At 33.5% G+C, this 16,153-nt stretch overlaps 1 protein-coding gene across 6 annotated transcripts in view; it reads left to right on the forward strand.

The window, feature by feature from the left end:
* Nucleotides 1-16,153, forward strand: part of TBC1D32 (TBC1 domain family member 32) — an 80,193-nt gene that overhangs the window by 23,323 nt on the left and 40,717 nt on the right. For 5 of the 6 annotated variants that reach the window (XM_085217397.1, XM_085217396.1, XM_085217398.1 and 2 more), the window contains exons 18-23: nucleotides 1,832-1,914; nucleotides 3,535-3,673; nucleotides 4,366-4,453; nucleotides 5,914-6,050; nucleotides 7,208-7,324; nucleotides 12,329-12,417. In XM_085217397.1, the coding sequence (XP_085073523.1) occupies nucleotides 1,832-1,914; nucleotides 3,535-3,673; nucleotides 4,366-4,453; nucleotides 5,914-6,050; nucleotides 7,208-7,324; nucleotides 12,329-12,417 (653 nt within the window). The remainder of the gene's footprint in view (nucleotides 1-1,831; nucleotides 1,915-3,534; nucleotides 3,674-4,365; nucleotides 4,454-5,913; nucleotides 6,051-7,207; nucleotides 7,325-12,328; nucleotides 12,418-16,153) is intronic. The other variant, XM_010707432.4, reaches the window with a different exon arrangement.

Consider the following 16,153-nt stretch of genomic DNA (forward strand, 5'->3'; position numbering starts at 1 on the left):
TGTAAAATATTTTCTTAGAGGAGAAGGATAAAGCCAAACTGGAAAGTAAAAACTGACAAAAGACTAAAGACTTTTTTTGGAGACAAGGAAGCAGGAGAGCGATTGATTGCAAGGGAAACAGAATGGAACAGCTATTCTTGCCAAATGCTGTATGCTTTAATTATGCTTAGAAACGGTCACAGTGTATACTAAGGTAGAAAATATCAGATAAACCATGAATCGAAGACTTAAATCATTAGCTTTCAGATATTTCTCACTGCTTTCATGTAGGGGTATTATCATGAAAGCATAAATTTTGATAGAAAATAAAATATAACTACTATATCACAGAAAATTCAAATTCCCATTATAAAATGTTGGTTTTGAAATTTACATTCTTCTTTGCCTGGAGAACTTCAGAATTTTACTGAATTATAGAGTTTAGTTCAATTTAACCATGCTGTAATTTGTATAACTCAAAAATCTGTCAGTCATTTTTATGCTTTCTTGTTATGTAAGCAGTCAATCTTACTGGAACTAACCTGTTTATCTATTTAATGTTTATTACAGTCAGACTGGCATAAGCTTTTGATGGGCATTTCCCGTTATTTGCTCTAAAGCATCTCATCAACCATGCATTTTCAAAATACTTGTTCTGCATATTGAAAAAGCTTTATTATGATACAGACCATCATTTAGACAACTTGTTTTGACATACAAAAGGAAAATAGCATGAATGCTTAGAATTAAATTATGAATCATTTAACTGACAAAATTCTATTTCTTCACATCACTTTTGAAGGTCAAAAGGAGTCTGCATATTCAGGACTTCAGGAATCGACATTTTAGTAAAACAAATTCTCACTGCCATATTAATGATTTTTTATTTCTGTTGTCATTTAAAGCATCTACGTTTTTGATCTTGAGTAAAGTAAAAATAAAAATTCTATCCAAGCATTAGTTACAGGTGTTTGAAAGGTAGACTGGTTTGTTTACATCTGCCTTACATGTTTGTGTGTTTTAAAACTGGTGGAGGAAAAAAATTTTCATGGTAAATCTTAGTGGAATTCTGAGACAGAAGCTAGCATTTTTGTGGAGATGATGATAAAAGGGAAGTTTAAAAGGTCCTTGATAGGTAATTAGTTTAATATAGGAATATTGTGTATATATTAGATTATAAGAGAATAATTCCACTGTGTTCATTGAAATTAACGACTACTCTCATTTGAATGGTAAAGTGTACTCCTTATCTTGAGAAATGTTGCTAAATATAAAGTGTTTTTCACAAGTTATTTTAAAACAGCATTTAATTAGAAATCTCACCAAATATATGCGTTTGTTTATACACGGACATACATAGAATCTTTGTTTGTAACTCTACGTATATCCATACCTATATATATCATTTAATGTAATTCATAAATAAAATAAAATTTGACAGAATTGCTCAATAAATTTGATACTGTGTTATTAGTTCAAGAGACTGCTGTTTCTGTTTCTTGGGACAGAAACAGAATAAAATGTCTATTTCCTTTTTTTACGTGAGAATTTTTCTACTTGGGAGTCTAAGTAAAAAGTGAAAACAAAATATTTTTAAAGAGAATTTTTATAATTAAAAAAATGTAATAGCTTTAAGTCGGTTTATATCCGAGGGAAAAAAAATAAAAACAACACAAAGAAAGAGCATTCTGGGATAAAAAATGTAAGTGGTATGGTATATTCTATAACAAAGTCTAGGCTACAATCTGATCACTGATGTTTTTTGATGTATTATGAGAGTGACCAAGATTTGGAAATGGAATAAGTAAGTAGTAAGAAGGGTTGTTCATTATTACTGTTTTTTATTTCACAGGCAAGTTTGCTTTCAGAAAGAGTACCTACCCCTGTAACTGGTGCAGACTCCACATCATCAATAAGTCTAGACTCAAAAAACATGTAAGTATTGTTCTTTGGTATTTGAATATGTACAAATATGAATGCACACAATTACTTATTTGGAATTATTTGGAATTGAAGCATGTTTTTATAACACTGTGTTTTTTAGGAATTCTTCCAGAAGCATAGCATGAGTGATGTCATCCTAGGATGTGTATCAGTTGAGTCACAAAATTGTTCTTGACCTTTAATGACTTTTTTGGCTCACATAGTTATATCTGATCAATGTTAAGCTGACTTTTGAGTTGATTCTCTTTGACTTCAGAAATTGTTTTGAGGAAAATGTGAATTAGAAAGCATAAAACAAAATAGCTGTCAGAATTTATCTAATGGCTTTGACATAGTGTTAATTTAAAACTCTTTTTCTGAATGGTATCTGTGCTGTCAAAATACTGTGTAGCAAGATTGCCTAAATTCTTGCTCAAAGTCAAGTACGTGTTAAGATTGATGTCCTTGCTTTTGTACTGAAATATAATGTGCCTTGTAGATATTTGTACATTTATCATTTGAAAGCATACAGACATTTGTGAGTCTGAAAATTCAGAGTGATGGTGAAGACCTGGTTAAGTAGATTTTCTTGTTTATAGGTTACCATAGATTTCATATATAATTTGCAAATATTCCTCAACGGTTAATACTCTAATGGTGGCTTGCAAACTGGTTATAACAATTCAAAACTAGTGATAAAAAGAAATTCAGAGATGTGAATGAAGAGGCTATCACTAATCAGTACCTTTGGCATAAGTTGCAATTTCATTCTGTCATCTAGATTTTTCATTTCTTTATGGAATAAGTCAAGCTGATATATTTCTAGATGAAATTTTTGCTACTGAACATGACATGGCAGGCGTTAGGAGAAGTGTTTAAATTTTGGGGTAATGACTGATTGCTATAAAAACAGCTGCTTGCTTCTGTTAGTGATAGGAATCAAAAGTGAGAAATGAGAACTAGAAGTGAGAATCCTGTAAGCAGGTGCTTTCTGTGCAGGAGAATCATATGATTCTAGTGATGCTTGCAGCTATTGTACTTTGCCAAAGGACATAGAATTTATTCACTTTTATTTTTGGGGTACAGACTGTTTTGTGGGTCAGAAGATATCATATTTGCTTCTTGTAATGGCTGTTATTCCTGCCATGTTTGTAGAAAATGTTTTCCATTTACTGCTCTTAGTACAAGAAGCTATTAGAAATATGGAGCCTTATTTTTATAATTCTGTACTAATTTCTTGCAGGATCTAGAATGCAAGTTTTTATTATTTCCTTACAGTGTTTTTACATCAGTGACAAATTCTTTGCCAACTTTGCCTATTTGTAACTGCCACAGTAATGCCTTGTCCAGGGTTAGATAAAATATCATAACAGCATGTAAGGATGATACAGGTCTTTTGGGTTCCCCATTGCATTATTTTGTCTATTCTGTACTCCTTCCTTACTGTCTAACCTAATCCTTTTGTCAGGATAAGTTTGAATGTTTGCGCAAAGTAAGAGTCTGTTACATATAACTTTCCCAAATGTATTTTTTTTGTTGCTGTTTAAATGAGAAAGCTTTTGATTTTTAAATTGTTTGTTTTTAAACTAGTTTCAATTTCTTTTTTTAATTACTATTTTCTTCCTCTTTCAGTGTGTTATGGGAAGAGACTTTGCTGGATGCCCTGCTAAATTTTTCAGCCACACCTAAAGGACTATATTTGCTACATAGTACTGGGGCCATGAGTGACTGTGTGAGCTTTATGTTCAACAATTTATCAAAAAAACACCAGGTGAGAGTTATCGTGCAGGTACAGTGGTTTTATTCTTTCGATGATGATAATAACATGAAGAAGAAAGAACGTAATAAGAAAATAACTTCAGAAATCATTTTGTAATTCAAATTGTAATTTAAATTTTAAATTGTAGATCTTCAAGCTTGATGCTAGTGTCCCATACATTTAATTTTGTTGGATGTTAATCATCTTAAAGTGCCAGGTATATGTTATTTATTTTTCCTGACTCTTTTCTTTTTTATTTTTTGAAGTTTTCTGCTTTTTTTTTTTTCTAGACCATGTAGATAGGTGGTGTTGAAATCTAAATATGCTAGGCAGCGCTTGAAATTTTAATGTATAACCAAAGATCAGATGATATGCATTTTTTGGAGAAAAAAATAGAATGTCACATGCATCCAATTGAATATGTGCAAGGAACATAATAATACTGAAGCTTTTATTCTTTGATGATGTTGTGTCTCCCAGCCATTGTATTTTTCATTTAAGTTTTTATATGATTATTTACTTGATAAAGGTGTTTGGTTTGGAATTTGACCCTGGCAAGACTGTAGAGGATAATATGTGAACTGCTCAAGTCTGATGATACAGTGGACTAAATTCTGTAAACAAGTGCAGGAGAAATCAATAGTTGAAGACATTGTTTGAATTTTACGCCCTCTGACGTACTAATGTTGTGCTGTTTCTAACAGACAAATGAACGTGAAGAATTTGATAATGGAGTGATTGTGGCACAAATGGCAACAACACCAACAGCTGCAGTAGCTCTACAGAGTTCAGGTAATTTTAGGAAAAATGTTGTTATGAGTAGCTAGATACTGTAGTCGAGCATATTGGGAAAAAAAATGATGAGAAAGATGCTAAAAATGATAACTGTGTGAAATAATTACGTAGTTTAAATTCCTGTTCATTAATTAATTAATTTTCTTGTTGGAAATTTATTTTTTCAGGCATTTAAGTAATTCATTTATCTTGATGCCATTTTTTCTTTTTTTCCCATACATTACATAAAATCTTTATTTCATTGGTTTGGATTTCTAGACATTTCATGTTTGTGCTTGAAGATGTTGAAGACTGCTTAAAAAGACAAACAAACAAAAAAAACTGTTAATAATTTGCAAATACTTCTTACTGATCTGCAGATCAGAATTATGAAGTGTTATTTCCTGTTATTTATATGTGATTTTCCAGAGCTACTGACAGCTCAGAATGAGAAACTGAGCTAAATGTTGTATACTGGAGTGTCACTGATACTCTTGCACAAGGCTGAGATGGAAGTGAGTCTTTTTTTGAACTTACGATTTTTCTTATGTGTCAACCCATACCAGAAAATTCCTTCAGAATTATGCTTAGAGAAATCAGCTGTTGTCAATTAGTTTGTCATTGTATTGACTAGATTCTTATCAATAAAGTAAAGTTTGGCTGAAATACTGTTACAGAGGCATTCTACCAACTCAGAGAAGCTGATTGTTAGTTATTCGTTATGCCTCTGGGATCTTTCAGAAAGCAGGGAACAAATCTACTTGAGTAACTCCATCTGTCCTGATTAAGGTTCTTAGCCAGCTTGCTTCTTACGGCCTTTGGCATCAAAGAAAAATGGTCCACCAAAGATAATCTGCATTGATTTTCAATGCTAAGAGCAGGTTGGGTAATGTCTATAAAGTTTATACTTATACAAACTTTATGTTTGTAACTTACACTTGGAGATTTTAAAGATAAGTGGCTATTTTTCCTTTTTTTTTTTTTTTTAAAGCACATTGAACATTTTAAATTCAGCCAGCAGTTGTTTCAGTCCTGAACTTTATGCTCTGCCATTTTCATACTATAAACTCATCAATAAAATGTGAGTAAGTACAGATTTACAGTAAGTAACCAAGAAAACCACAGAGCCAGTGCGAGCTAAGCCTCAATGTGCAGCAGTTAACTTGTTCAGGAACATCAGAAGCTTATTTACATGGAAAACACAATTTATATAAATATCATCCTCTAGTACAGTATTCTTTTCAAACTGCTGCTGTAGGTTTTAAATTGAATATAAGCAGACTACTGTAGAAAGGTAGCTTGACCAAAGGATTGAGACTAGAAAAGAAAGAGTAAGCCTCCGGCAGTCTGTCTTGAGAAATTTTAGTGAATGTAGAAATGTAGAAAATTTTGAGAATCTCGGTTAGAATTTTGGTGTAAATTTTTTTTTTTTATATTAAATTTTTTTTTTTTTGTATTCTTACCATTCTCATGGCTAGAACAAATATTTATTGCAGGGTTTATAAAGGCATTTGTAGCTGAACTGTGGGCTCTTTTGGAGTGTGGAAAAGATGATGTGAGGATAACTCAACCCAAATCTACTCCAGTTGACCCTATTGACCAAAGCTGTCAGAAGGTGAGAACTTTATTAATAATCATCTTTATTTGCTATCTTTGATAGCTTTTTTTATTGCATCTATTCCTACTTTTTGGTGTGTGAGGCAAAATTGTTCTAATACGCTAGTCAAATAATTACCGATTGCAAAAATTCTTCTGTGGTATGGCAGGTCATAATGCTAAAGATCCATTTAAAGGTGATGTAATAAATGACAAAAATGACAGAAATGAGAATGTTAAAATTTTGGCTTTCAGTTCAAGTCTTCAGTTACTGCAGTAAGATAAGAGAGAGAACAGTGTATTTTAGAGTATGCTATCTCTCAAAATTAATTACATCATAATGCAAGTATTACAATTTTCAAAATAATTCTAAAGTTATTTCCAAAATTATCATTATCTTCCTGGACTTGTAAAAGACCTTTGATGTGATCCCACACCACTTCCTTATCTCAAAATTGGAAAGACATGGATTTGAAGGCTGGGCTATTCGGTGGATAAAAACAAATGCTTGCATGATCATAGCCAGGGGGTTATTGTCAGCAGCTCTATGTCCAGGTGAAGACCAGTCAAAAGTGGTGTCCCCCTGGGGTCCATCTTGGGACCAGTGCTCTTCAACACCTTTGTAAATGAACAGAAAGTGGAATTAAGTGTACTCTTAGAAAATTTACTGACGACCCCAAGTTGAGGGTTGCAGTTGACACAGTAAAAGGGAGGGATGCCATCCAAAGGGACCTGGATATGCTTAAAAAATGAGCACATGAGATTCTATTGAAGTTCAGCAAGTCCAAGTGCAAGATATTGCACTTGTGTTGAGGCAGTCCCAGATTCAAGTACAGACTGGCAGAAGAACTCATTGAGAGCAGCCGGGTGGAGAGGGACCTGGGGTTCTGATGGTTGAAAAACTGGACAGGAGGCATTCTGTGATTGTATATCTCATTTATTCCATTGGAAAAGAGTTGTAAACTTTCACTAAGCCGTCCACTTGTAAAACGTGATAGTTTATAGAGACTATTGCTCTTTTAGATTGCGTATGCACTTTTGCAGTCTGATTTTGTAAGCTCTGATTATGTCAATTTATCTACAGAAAAATATGAACTTAAAGACTTTCTAACATATATTTGTTTATGCTTACCTGACTAACAATCACTTTTTTCACTTTTGTTTATCTTTCTCCAGTCTTTTCTATATCTGATAAACTTGCTTACTTATCCTGCAGTTTTTGAGCTACTGAGTAAACAGGATATACCAAATAAACCAATGTATTCACACCGTGAAGTACCCACAGACATTATTGTAAGTATACTTTCTATTTTGAAAAAAAAAAAAGAGTATATTTTGTTACTATAGTAATAAAGTTATAAAGTAATATAAGTTATTTCTGCACCTTACTGAAAGACTTCAACATTTTCTGCATTTTGTAATATATACAGCATGAGGGCAGTATATGCACATATCAATTCATGTTAAACAAAATTTTCATTTTGAAATGCTGAAGATAATATTTTACGCCCAGTTTAAAGATCTTACTTTTTTGCTTGCACAAAGATGTGTTTTTCCATGGAATGAAGTGACATACGTAAGTACTGCAGTATGCACATACAATTACTTGCTAGAAAATGCCGGAAAATGTCAATATTTGTTTTTTCTATAATAATGCTTTATCATACTGTGGGTTCAGACTAAAAAAAAAAAGTACAAACATTTCAAACTTTCTTAATAGTACAGATTATGCATACAAAAGTAAGCATAATTGGAAAACTACTGATTAAGGCGTATTTCAGTTTTAAGAAAAATTGTATTACCATGGAATTATTTTGTGTTACTTCACTCATCAGACACAATCCATTTCTTCTTCCCTTCTGTGAAGCACAGGCAAATTGAATCTGTGACCTTGAGTGGCAGTTGAAATTAGATCTTTGCTAAATGAGCTACCACTTTTAATCGCTGTTGCAATTTAATGTTTGCATATTGTAAGCTCTGGACTGGTGACAACTTAAGTTGTTATTTAGACAATGTATATCATAATTGTGTTATGTTTGGAAGTGATTTTAATAGACTTTTTTTTTTTTTTTTTCTGTAACACTGTTTTGGTGATTTGAGGAGCAAATGGGGTAAAACATTTCATTTTTTTCAATCCACTCATTATTGACATATACACTGCTCAATCTTAGGGTAATGTAAGGCACCAGAAGCAGGGACATGTATGCTCCAGGTGGTAAACATCTAAGAATTTTCATACCGAGGTAGATCTTAAGTAGTGTTTTTTTGTTGTTTGTTTGTTTCCCTTTTGTTTTGAGGAACTTCCTCTAGTTTCATCAAATTCTAAATGTTTGTAGTAATAGCAATACTGATGCAATTTTTGAAATTCCCTGAACAAACTCAGATAAAGATATTTTGAATGAGGCTTGTCTCATTTAAGTACTTTTCAAAAGTGTGTAAGTCTAAGTTAAAATCCTAAGCTTGTATAGTTAACACAAGAGAACCAGGCAGGTAAAAGGGGATGTTCATCCAATATATTTACTATGTATATATAATTAATAAATTTAATATCTAATATTTAGTATAATATAAACGACAATGCATCTTTTAATCATGTCACATCACCACATCATCTAACTTGTAATATTTATGCTGAGCTATATCAGATATTGTGCAGAACTTGATCACATTTATATGCTCTTTATTTCTTTAAGTATTTAAGCATTTTATCCTACTTTGTATTATTGGCTAACTAGTTACATCATTGACTGAACAGATTGCCAGTTGGGCTTTTACTACTTTCAGCTGTTTAATAATAAAAGCTTTTGATTTCATGCCTTTAGGAAAATAGATACGACATTTGCTTTTTTTTCCTAATAAATACCATTTTGTTTGATTGTTTTTTCTAAAACTAAGTTTACCATATTAAAATATTTTAGAAAATAGAACAGATGAATCGGAGACTTCTGCCTGTCTCCACTGTGCATTTGAGAGTTTCAACACATCAAAGGGAATATAGCTTGGAAAATACAAAGTAGAGTCACAAAATATATATACAATAAATACAAATACAAATATATAGCAAATAAACATACAATACAAATACAAATATAAATACAAATACAAAGTAGGAGTCACCTACTCTGTAGTTGAGCAGTGCAGATTAATCTGCACATTTTTTGAGAGGAATTTGTGTTGGACCTTGTTCTCTCTTGCTTCCAAGACAGGATATGGTCCGCTTTCTGCTTTCATGGAATCATAGAATGGTTTAAGTTGGAAGAGACCCCAAAGATTGTCAAATTCCAACAGTCCTGCCACAGGCAGAGCCACCAATCTCCAGGTGTGGTACTAGATCAGATTGCCCAGAGCCCCATCCAACCTGGTTTTGGGCAACTCCAGGGACAGAGCACCCACATCTTCTTTGGGCAGCCTGTTCCAGCACCTCATCACTCTCTCTGTAAAGAACTTCCTCCTGATATCCAACCTAAACCTTCCCTCCCTGAGTTTAAAACCATTCCCCCTTGTCCTATCACTGTCTACCCAAGTAAAATGTTGATTCATCACTCCATCATAGAAGGCATGATCTTTCCTTGATAAAGCCATGCTGGCTAACTTGGATTGCCTACTCGTCCCTCATGTAACCTTAATATGTCTTCTAGGAGGATGTGTTCCATGATCTTCCCAGACGCATAGGTGAGGCTTACTGGGCTGTAGTTCCCTGGGTCCTCCTTCCTACCTTTCTTGTAAATGGGAGTGACGTTTCCTTTTTTGCAGTCCTTAGGGACTTCTCATCTCTCTGTTCTCACACTTTCTCTATTTTGTGGGTTGCTACTTTTAATGTAAGTGTGAGAGGAGGAGCTTTGTTGCCAGATAGACGCTTTGGTATTAAGCATTAGCTATGCTAAGACACACAGAATACAGGGAGGTGATAAAAAACAATCAGCATGACTTTACCAAGGGCAGCTTCTGCCTCACCAGCTCAGTGGCCTTCTGTAATAGTGTAACTGTGTCAGTGGACAAGGGAAGAACTATTGTTTTCATCTATCTGAACCTCGGCAAGATCTTTGACATGGTTCCCAATAACATCCCACTCTCCAGATTGGAAAGATGTGGATTTGATAGGTGGACTATTCAATGGACAAGGAACTGGTTGCAAAATTGTAGCCAGAGAGTGGTGGGATTGAGTGCACCATCAACAAGTTTGTGAATGACACCAAGCTGTGTGATGTGGTTGACACACCTGCGGGACAGGATGCCTTTTGGAGGGACCTAGATAGGCTTGAGCAGTGGGCCAAGGGGAACCTCATGAGGTTCAATAAATCCAGGAGCACTGTGCACTGTGTACTGATAGCAAGAATTGCTGCAACAAGCTGGGGGATGAAAGCATTGAGCACAGCCCTGCTGAAAAAAGCTTAGTGGGACTGTTGGCAACTGGACATAAGGCAGGAATATGCTCTCTCAGCACAGAAATCCAATCATATCCTGGACTGCATCAAAAGAAGCATGTCCAGCAGGTGAAAGAAAGTAGGTGATCCTGCCCCTCCGCTCAGATCTCTCCTGGAGTATTGCATTCAGATGTGGAGGGAGTCCTCAGTACAGGAGAGACATAGTTCTGTTGGAGCATGTACAGAGGATGGCCACAAAAATGATCCAAGAGAAGAAACACCTCCCCTATGAAGACAGGATGAAAGAGTTGGGGCTGAGAAGAGAAGGCTCAGGGGAGACTTGATAGCAGCCTTTCAGTATCTATAGCAGGTTGTAGGAAAGAAGGGGACAGACTTTTTAGCAAGGTCTGTGGTAAGAGGACAAAGGGAAGTGGTTTCAAATCTGAAGATGGTAAATTTAGAGTGGATGTAAGATTTTTTTTTTTTTTTTTTTTTTTTTTTTACAGTAATAGTGAAGCACTGGGACAGGTTGCCCAGAGGTGTGGAAGCCCTGTCTCTGGAGACATTCAAGGTCAGGCTGGACCAGGCTCTGATCCAGCTGTAGATGTCCCTTTTCATTGCAGGGGGGTTGGACTTAGATGACCTTTAAGGGTCCCTTCCAACTCAAATGATTCTATGATTCTATGAAATGTATGAAAATCTTCAAAATATAAACAAATAATCACTTGCACTACCAATTTTATGAAGAGGTTTGAAGCCTAAGTCAAATTGTTTTATTGTGACTTTTATTGTGAACCTGTTGTATGGAAATTGTCTGTTCTTTATAGCCTTCTGCCTCCCCCCACACCCCCTAAAAAAGAACAAAAAACAACTAGTAGGGTAAATATAATTTCATTATTATTTAAAATAAGATTGTATGATTGTTTTTTAATAAGATAGTAACTGAAACAAGTTTTTTTTTTTTTTTTTTCTAGTACTGGGAATTTTACTTGGTATATTTAATTTTCTCTGTTTTGAAATATAGAACTTTGGCTGCTTTTAGAAAGCGTGCATCTTTTCTCTAATTTGATATTGAAATGACTCATTGATCTAACCAGTTGAGTAGTAATTCCCTCTGCTGTCTCTGAGACCATACTTTTTAAACAGGATAAAATAAAAGTTGAGATTTAATTCACATTAAACAAAGCACAAAAAGGGTTTTCAGGTTTTTCTTCTTACCATATTATATGCCTCTGAAACGATAACAACATCAGTGAGTTTTTTAACGTATTTCTTGTTAATATAATGAAGTTACTGCTTCAGAAGCAGTTTGGATATGCAATAAAATAGAGAGATTGAGAATTAAGTTGAATTTGTGGAAGAAGTAGGAAGCAGCCATAGATCACTGTCTATTACATTAGATGCCATAGGATAAAAGACATAAATCTCAACCTCAAAGCCTAATTATGAATGATGTTGTACTCTGGCCACTGAAAAGAAATGACTGTGTTTTGGAACATACAGTACTAAACAGTGTTAGCAGACGTGTTATACTAAAAGACTTAATGCTTTTTCATTAAACTAGATGTATACGCATTTTAGACATTAAAAAACCCGACAACAGTTTAACATTTGTGTTATGAATTAATACTAAATAAGAGAATATACTGATATGCTAGGATCTGTTTGTCTGCTTAATGATTTTTTTTTTCTTCTACTAATTGTAAAGTTATTTCTTTTCTTAATCTTGTGTATGGTTTCGTCTTACCATTGTTTTTTTTTTTTTTTTTTTTTTCTTTATTTTTTGGGGGAAAGCACTTCTTACTGCAGATACAAGTTAAAATATGTTTTGTTTTATAGTAAACATTCCTCTGGAACTGTTATCTTTATGAAAGATGGAGGTTGGGTTTTTTTGTTTGATTTTTTTTTTTTTTAATTTGTCTTTCTTTGGCAGAATATCATTGACAGAATTGTAATTTTGAACTCAGAAGCAAAAATTCATTCCTTATTCAATTATGAACAATCGCATGTCTTTGGTCTACGGTAAGATGCTTATTTTTTTTATTCACTGGTTACATTAATGAAATAGTACATAACATGCTTGAATGTGTTGATTCTGAGCAAATAATATTGTTTTGCTTTATTATCCATGAAGATGAAATTCCATCCCTGTATCCTCTCTTTTTTTCGAACGTAAGAAGATTGAATGAAAAATGTTCTACAAAATGAAAATATCAATGACTTTTATCTTGCTACATGTAAATGGTTATATTGTAATACGATAAGCAATAATAGAAATTGGATGTTATTTTGTATAGCTGTTTGAAAAGAATATGTTACATCCTTTGTGCTTTAAAAAAAAAAAAACACAAAAAAACCCCATACTGAAGTATTAAAATAAGCAAAGTATTTTATACCACCAATTTCAGCAAAACTGATTGAGAAAATTGCTATTGGATGATAAACATTTCAAGAACCTGACGGAACACTTAATCTTAGAAAGTATGAGTTCGACAGTGAGAACATATTTAAAATGCTATGTAATATTTTAATATACAAATTACAGATTCAGCATTTATTGAGTTATTTTTTTTTCTTTTTTCCAAAGATGAATATATGAATTGTTTAATTCTTTTTTTTTCTTTTTCTTGTTAAGTAACATTAATTGAAATTAAGTAACATGCAATTGAAATACAAACTGTCTTTACAGTATGGAAAATGTTGATAACTTTCCTTGTGCAGAATAGCTAGATAGGTTATACTTGGTTGAGTACTGCATTATTAGCTTTCTGCAGCTACATCTGTTTTTTAATATCATGGTAACACTGTTTATTTTATATTATATATAAAGAAACATAGTGTAACTTCCTGGCAAGGATGAGTATAGAGGGGATGAACAGTGGTAGAATTTGTGTGTTTGTCCTGTAAGTTAAGAGTTAAAAATGCTGCTTTGGAGAAATCAGTAATTAGATAGAAACAGTCAATTCTAAGATGTTACTTGAAAAATAATATGCTATTAAGCATTTAGGATTATCGTGATTCCTAAGAATCAAGGAGAATCTTGACAAAACTCATATTGATTTAAATGAAGAAGAAAAACAAAATGTTTTAAAGTTTAACGTAGTAGTTTGCATTTAGATTGTGACCCTTCTGAGGTCAAAGAACACACTTTTTTGTACCAGGATATTGAGAAAGCTTTTGGTTATATGCAAAAACTAATAATTGAATCTGAATGTGTAAGCAGTTGACTCCTATGCTATAAGAAACAGGTACAAATACATAGATCATGCAGTGAAGTTGTGTTTAATGCTCACAGCGTTTTTAACATGGCTTCTATCATGTGAAGTAACAGAACTATCCATAATGACACATACAAGAAACATAACAAATTCATCTGATATCACTTAAAATAAGCCATATTGTTAAACAGATAAGCTGAGCTTTAGAGGTCACTATGGTAATGACATTTTCTGCTGAACACCAGCAAAGGAAAAAACAAGTAAAAATTCAGAGAATCTCAGATATTCCTTTTTTCAGTTCATATTGAAAGCCAAACTGCCAGATTCCGTTTTTTTTGTTGTTGTTGTTTGTTTGTTTGTTTTTATTGTTCAAAAGCCCTCTTCCCTTTTTAGCCCTTTAATGTTTTTTCTGTAAAAGAAAGGAAGATACAAGTCTAGGAATTCTAACATAGGCCTATGTATGAAAAACATAATGTGTGTTTCTAATGATCTAATGGCTTTCTACGAGCATGTGGGACTCACTATATAATTTTTTCTCCAAATAATAGAGAGTTAGCACATGCAATCCCTTTATTATGAAAATTCAGCTGCCTGCACAAACAGAATTTAAGCTACCATGTAGTTATTAAAAGTTCCCTATTGGTATAATACACAAATTCTGCATTAATCTGGTATTTGCCATGATTACCATATTGTTTGCATTAAGACTTGCAGGGAAACCTTAGCTTATTTTAATATGAGAAGCATACAGTTACTTTTGAAACTGTGTTTCATAAACTTTTCTGTGAACCCTGCTGAGTATGGACTTGTGTTCTGAAAAGTAAATTTTGTCTCATTTAGTTGTTACGGTCTTGACCAAATCCCATCCAGAGTATCAAGTTCATCAACATTTAGGTCAAATGGAATATCAGAAGTTGAACAGATCTAAAAATGTAAACAGCTAATTAGAGCAAAAGAACTACATTTCTCCTTGCTGCTATGTAGAAATAAAATATTTAAATGTTTGTGATAACTGCAGCATTGAAAGATTGAACGGTTTTGTCACAGGATGATTTTGCTGATTTTCCACTAAATTTAATACTAATTGTACAACCAAAACCGCCTTCTTTACTCTGTTGCAGTATTAAATATCCATGTAGGTTTTTCTTTTTGTAGTCAGGTATTGTTGTACTGTAGGTGGTCCAGAGCTGAGTGCTCAACTTCAGTCTGTTGAACTCAGAGGTTGTACTCTAACCTCCTGTAAACTTCCCTATTGTTCAAAAGTGCTTTTGTAATTTACAACTGTATTTTTTTTTTCATGTGTATACTGTACTTCAGAGATTGAATATTATTTTTTTTAATAATAGTGTATTTAAAATATGTAGTTGTTTTCTTAGCTAAATGGAAGTGAACCAGAGGAAGTGAACCACTATCTCTGTCACCACTGCTGAAATGCACCACCCACCACCTCACTATGCTAGCATCCACTCTTTTGTCTCCATAAGTGTTCAGCAAGCATTGTGGGGTGTCAGTTGGTATGATGGAGGGATTCAGCGACACACATTTGCTTCATAATGCTGCCACATCACATGCCATTTTGTCAGGCAGCTCCTCTGCTGCCATCTGTTACACTGCAACAAAATATAATGCTATTATTGGCATGAAGGTTCAGCCTCTTCTGCCATACCACCAGCATCCACCTCTAATGTTTGTGGCCAACATCATATAATAGGAGGCATTATGCTTTGGTGCAGCCCTTGTCTTTCTGTTGTCCTACAAAGCAAGAAAGGAAAAGATTTATGAAAGAGAATTTTAATGGCTTATACTGTATTGGCATGAAAATCAATCAGTCTCTTGAATTTTGCCTCAAAATTAGTCGAAACTGAGAGATGAACAAATATATGATTGTTAGGCGTGAGATAACATAGGGCTTTTAGGAAATAGATGTAGTAAGCACCTGTGCATTCTTTTCACTCTCTAAAATATAATTGCATTTTAATATTGAGGTAGCTGTGGTATATGAAATAATTTGTTCACTTTACTTGTACTTACATTGTGTGTATTCTTAATTAAGAGCATGTGATTTTAATTAAAGGAGTATTAATTATCATGCTTTATAATGATAAAAGATAATTTTTTTTCCTCAGGCTGCTGTGCTATTTGGATTGGCCCTTTTTCTATTTATTAAAAAGCATTATGATTAGCAGAAGGTTTTTGAAATATTCTTGAGTAGTTCTTTAAGATCTCATTCATTATAAATTGAAGCAAGTCTTTTTATTTTAAACCAGTCTCTTTATATAACTTTTCTGTAAACAAATTATATTTCCCATTTAGAAAGCATTTCATTCTTTTGCTTGTTGCATGTTTGGTTTGCTTTCCACCTTCCTTTTTGTAACTCTGGTCTTCCACATTTCTTTCCTTTAAATATACTGCCAGAGCCCATGAACAGTGTTATGTAATTTCTCTAAAATCTTTTGATCACTAACATTTGAATGACACTGCATCGACTCTTGCAACAGATTTTGGGATATTGGTAGGATTTCCATTGAGTTCTTCGTCTT

Source organism: Meleagris gallopavo, chromosome 2 (genome assembly GCF_905368555.1).
Source record: "Meleagris gallopavo chromosome 2, MGAL_WU_HG_1.1, whole genome shotgun sequence".
Taxonomy (NCBI): domain Eukaryota; kingdom Metazoa; phylum Chordata; class Aves; order Galliformes; family Phasianidae; genus Meleagris; species Meleagris gallopavo.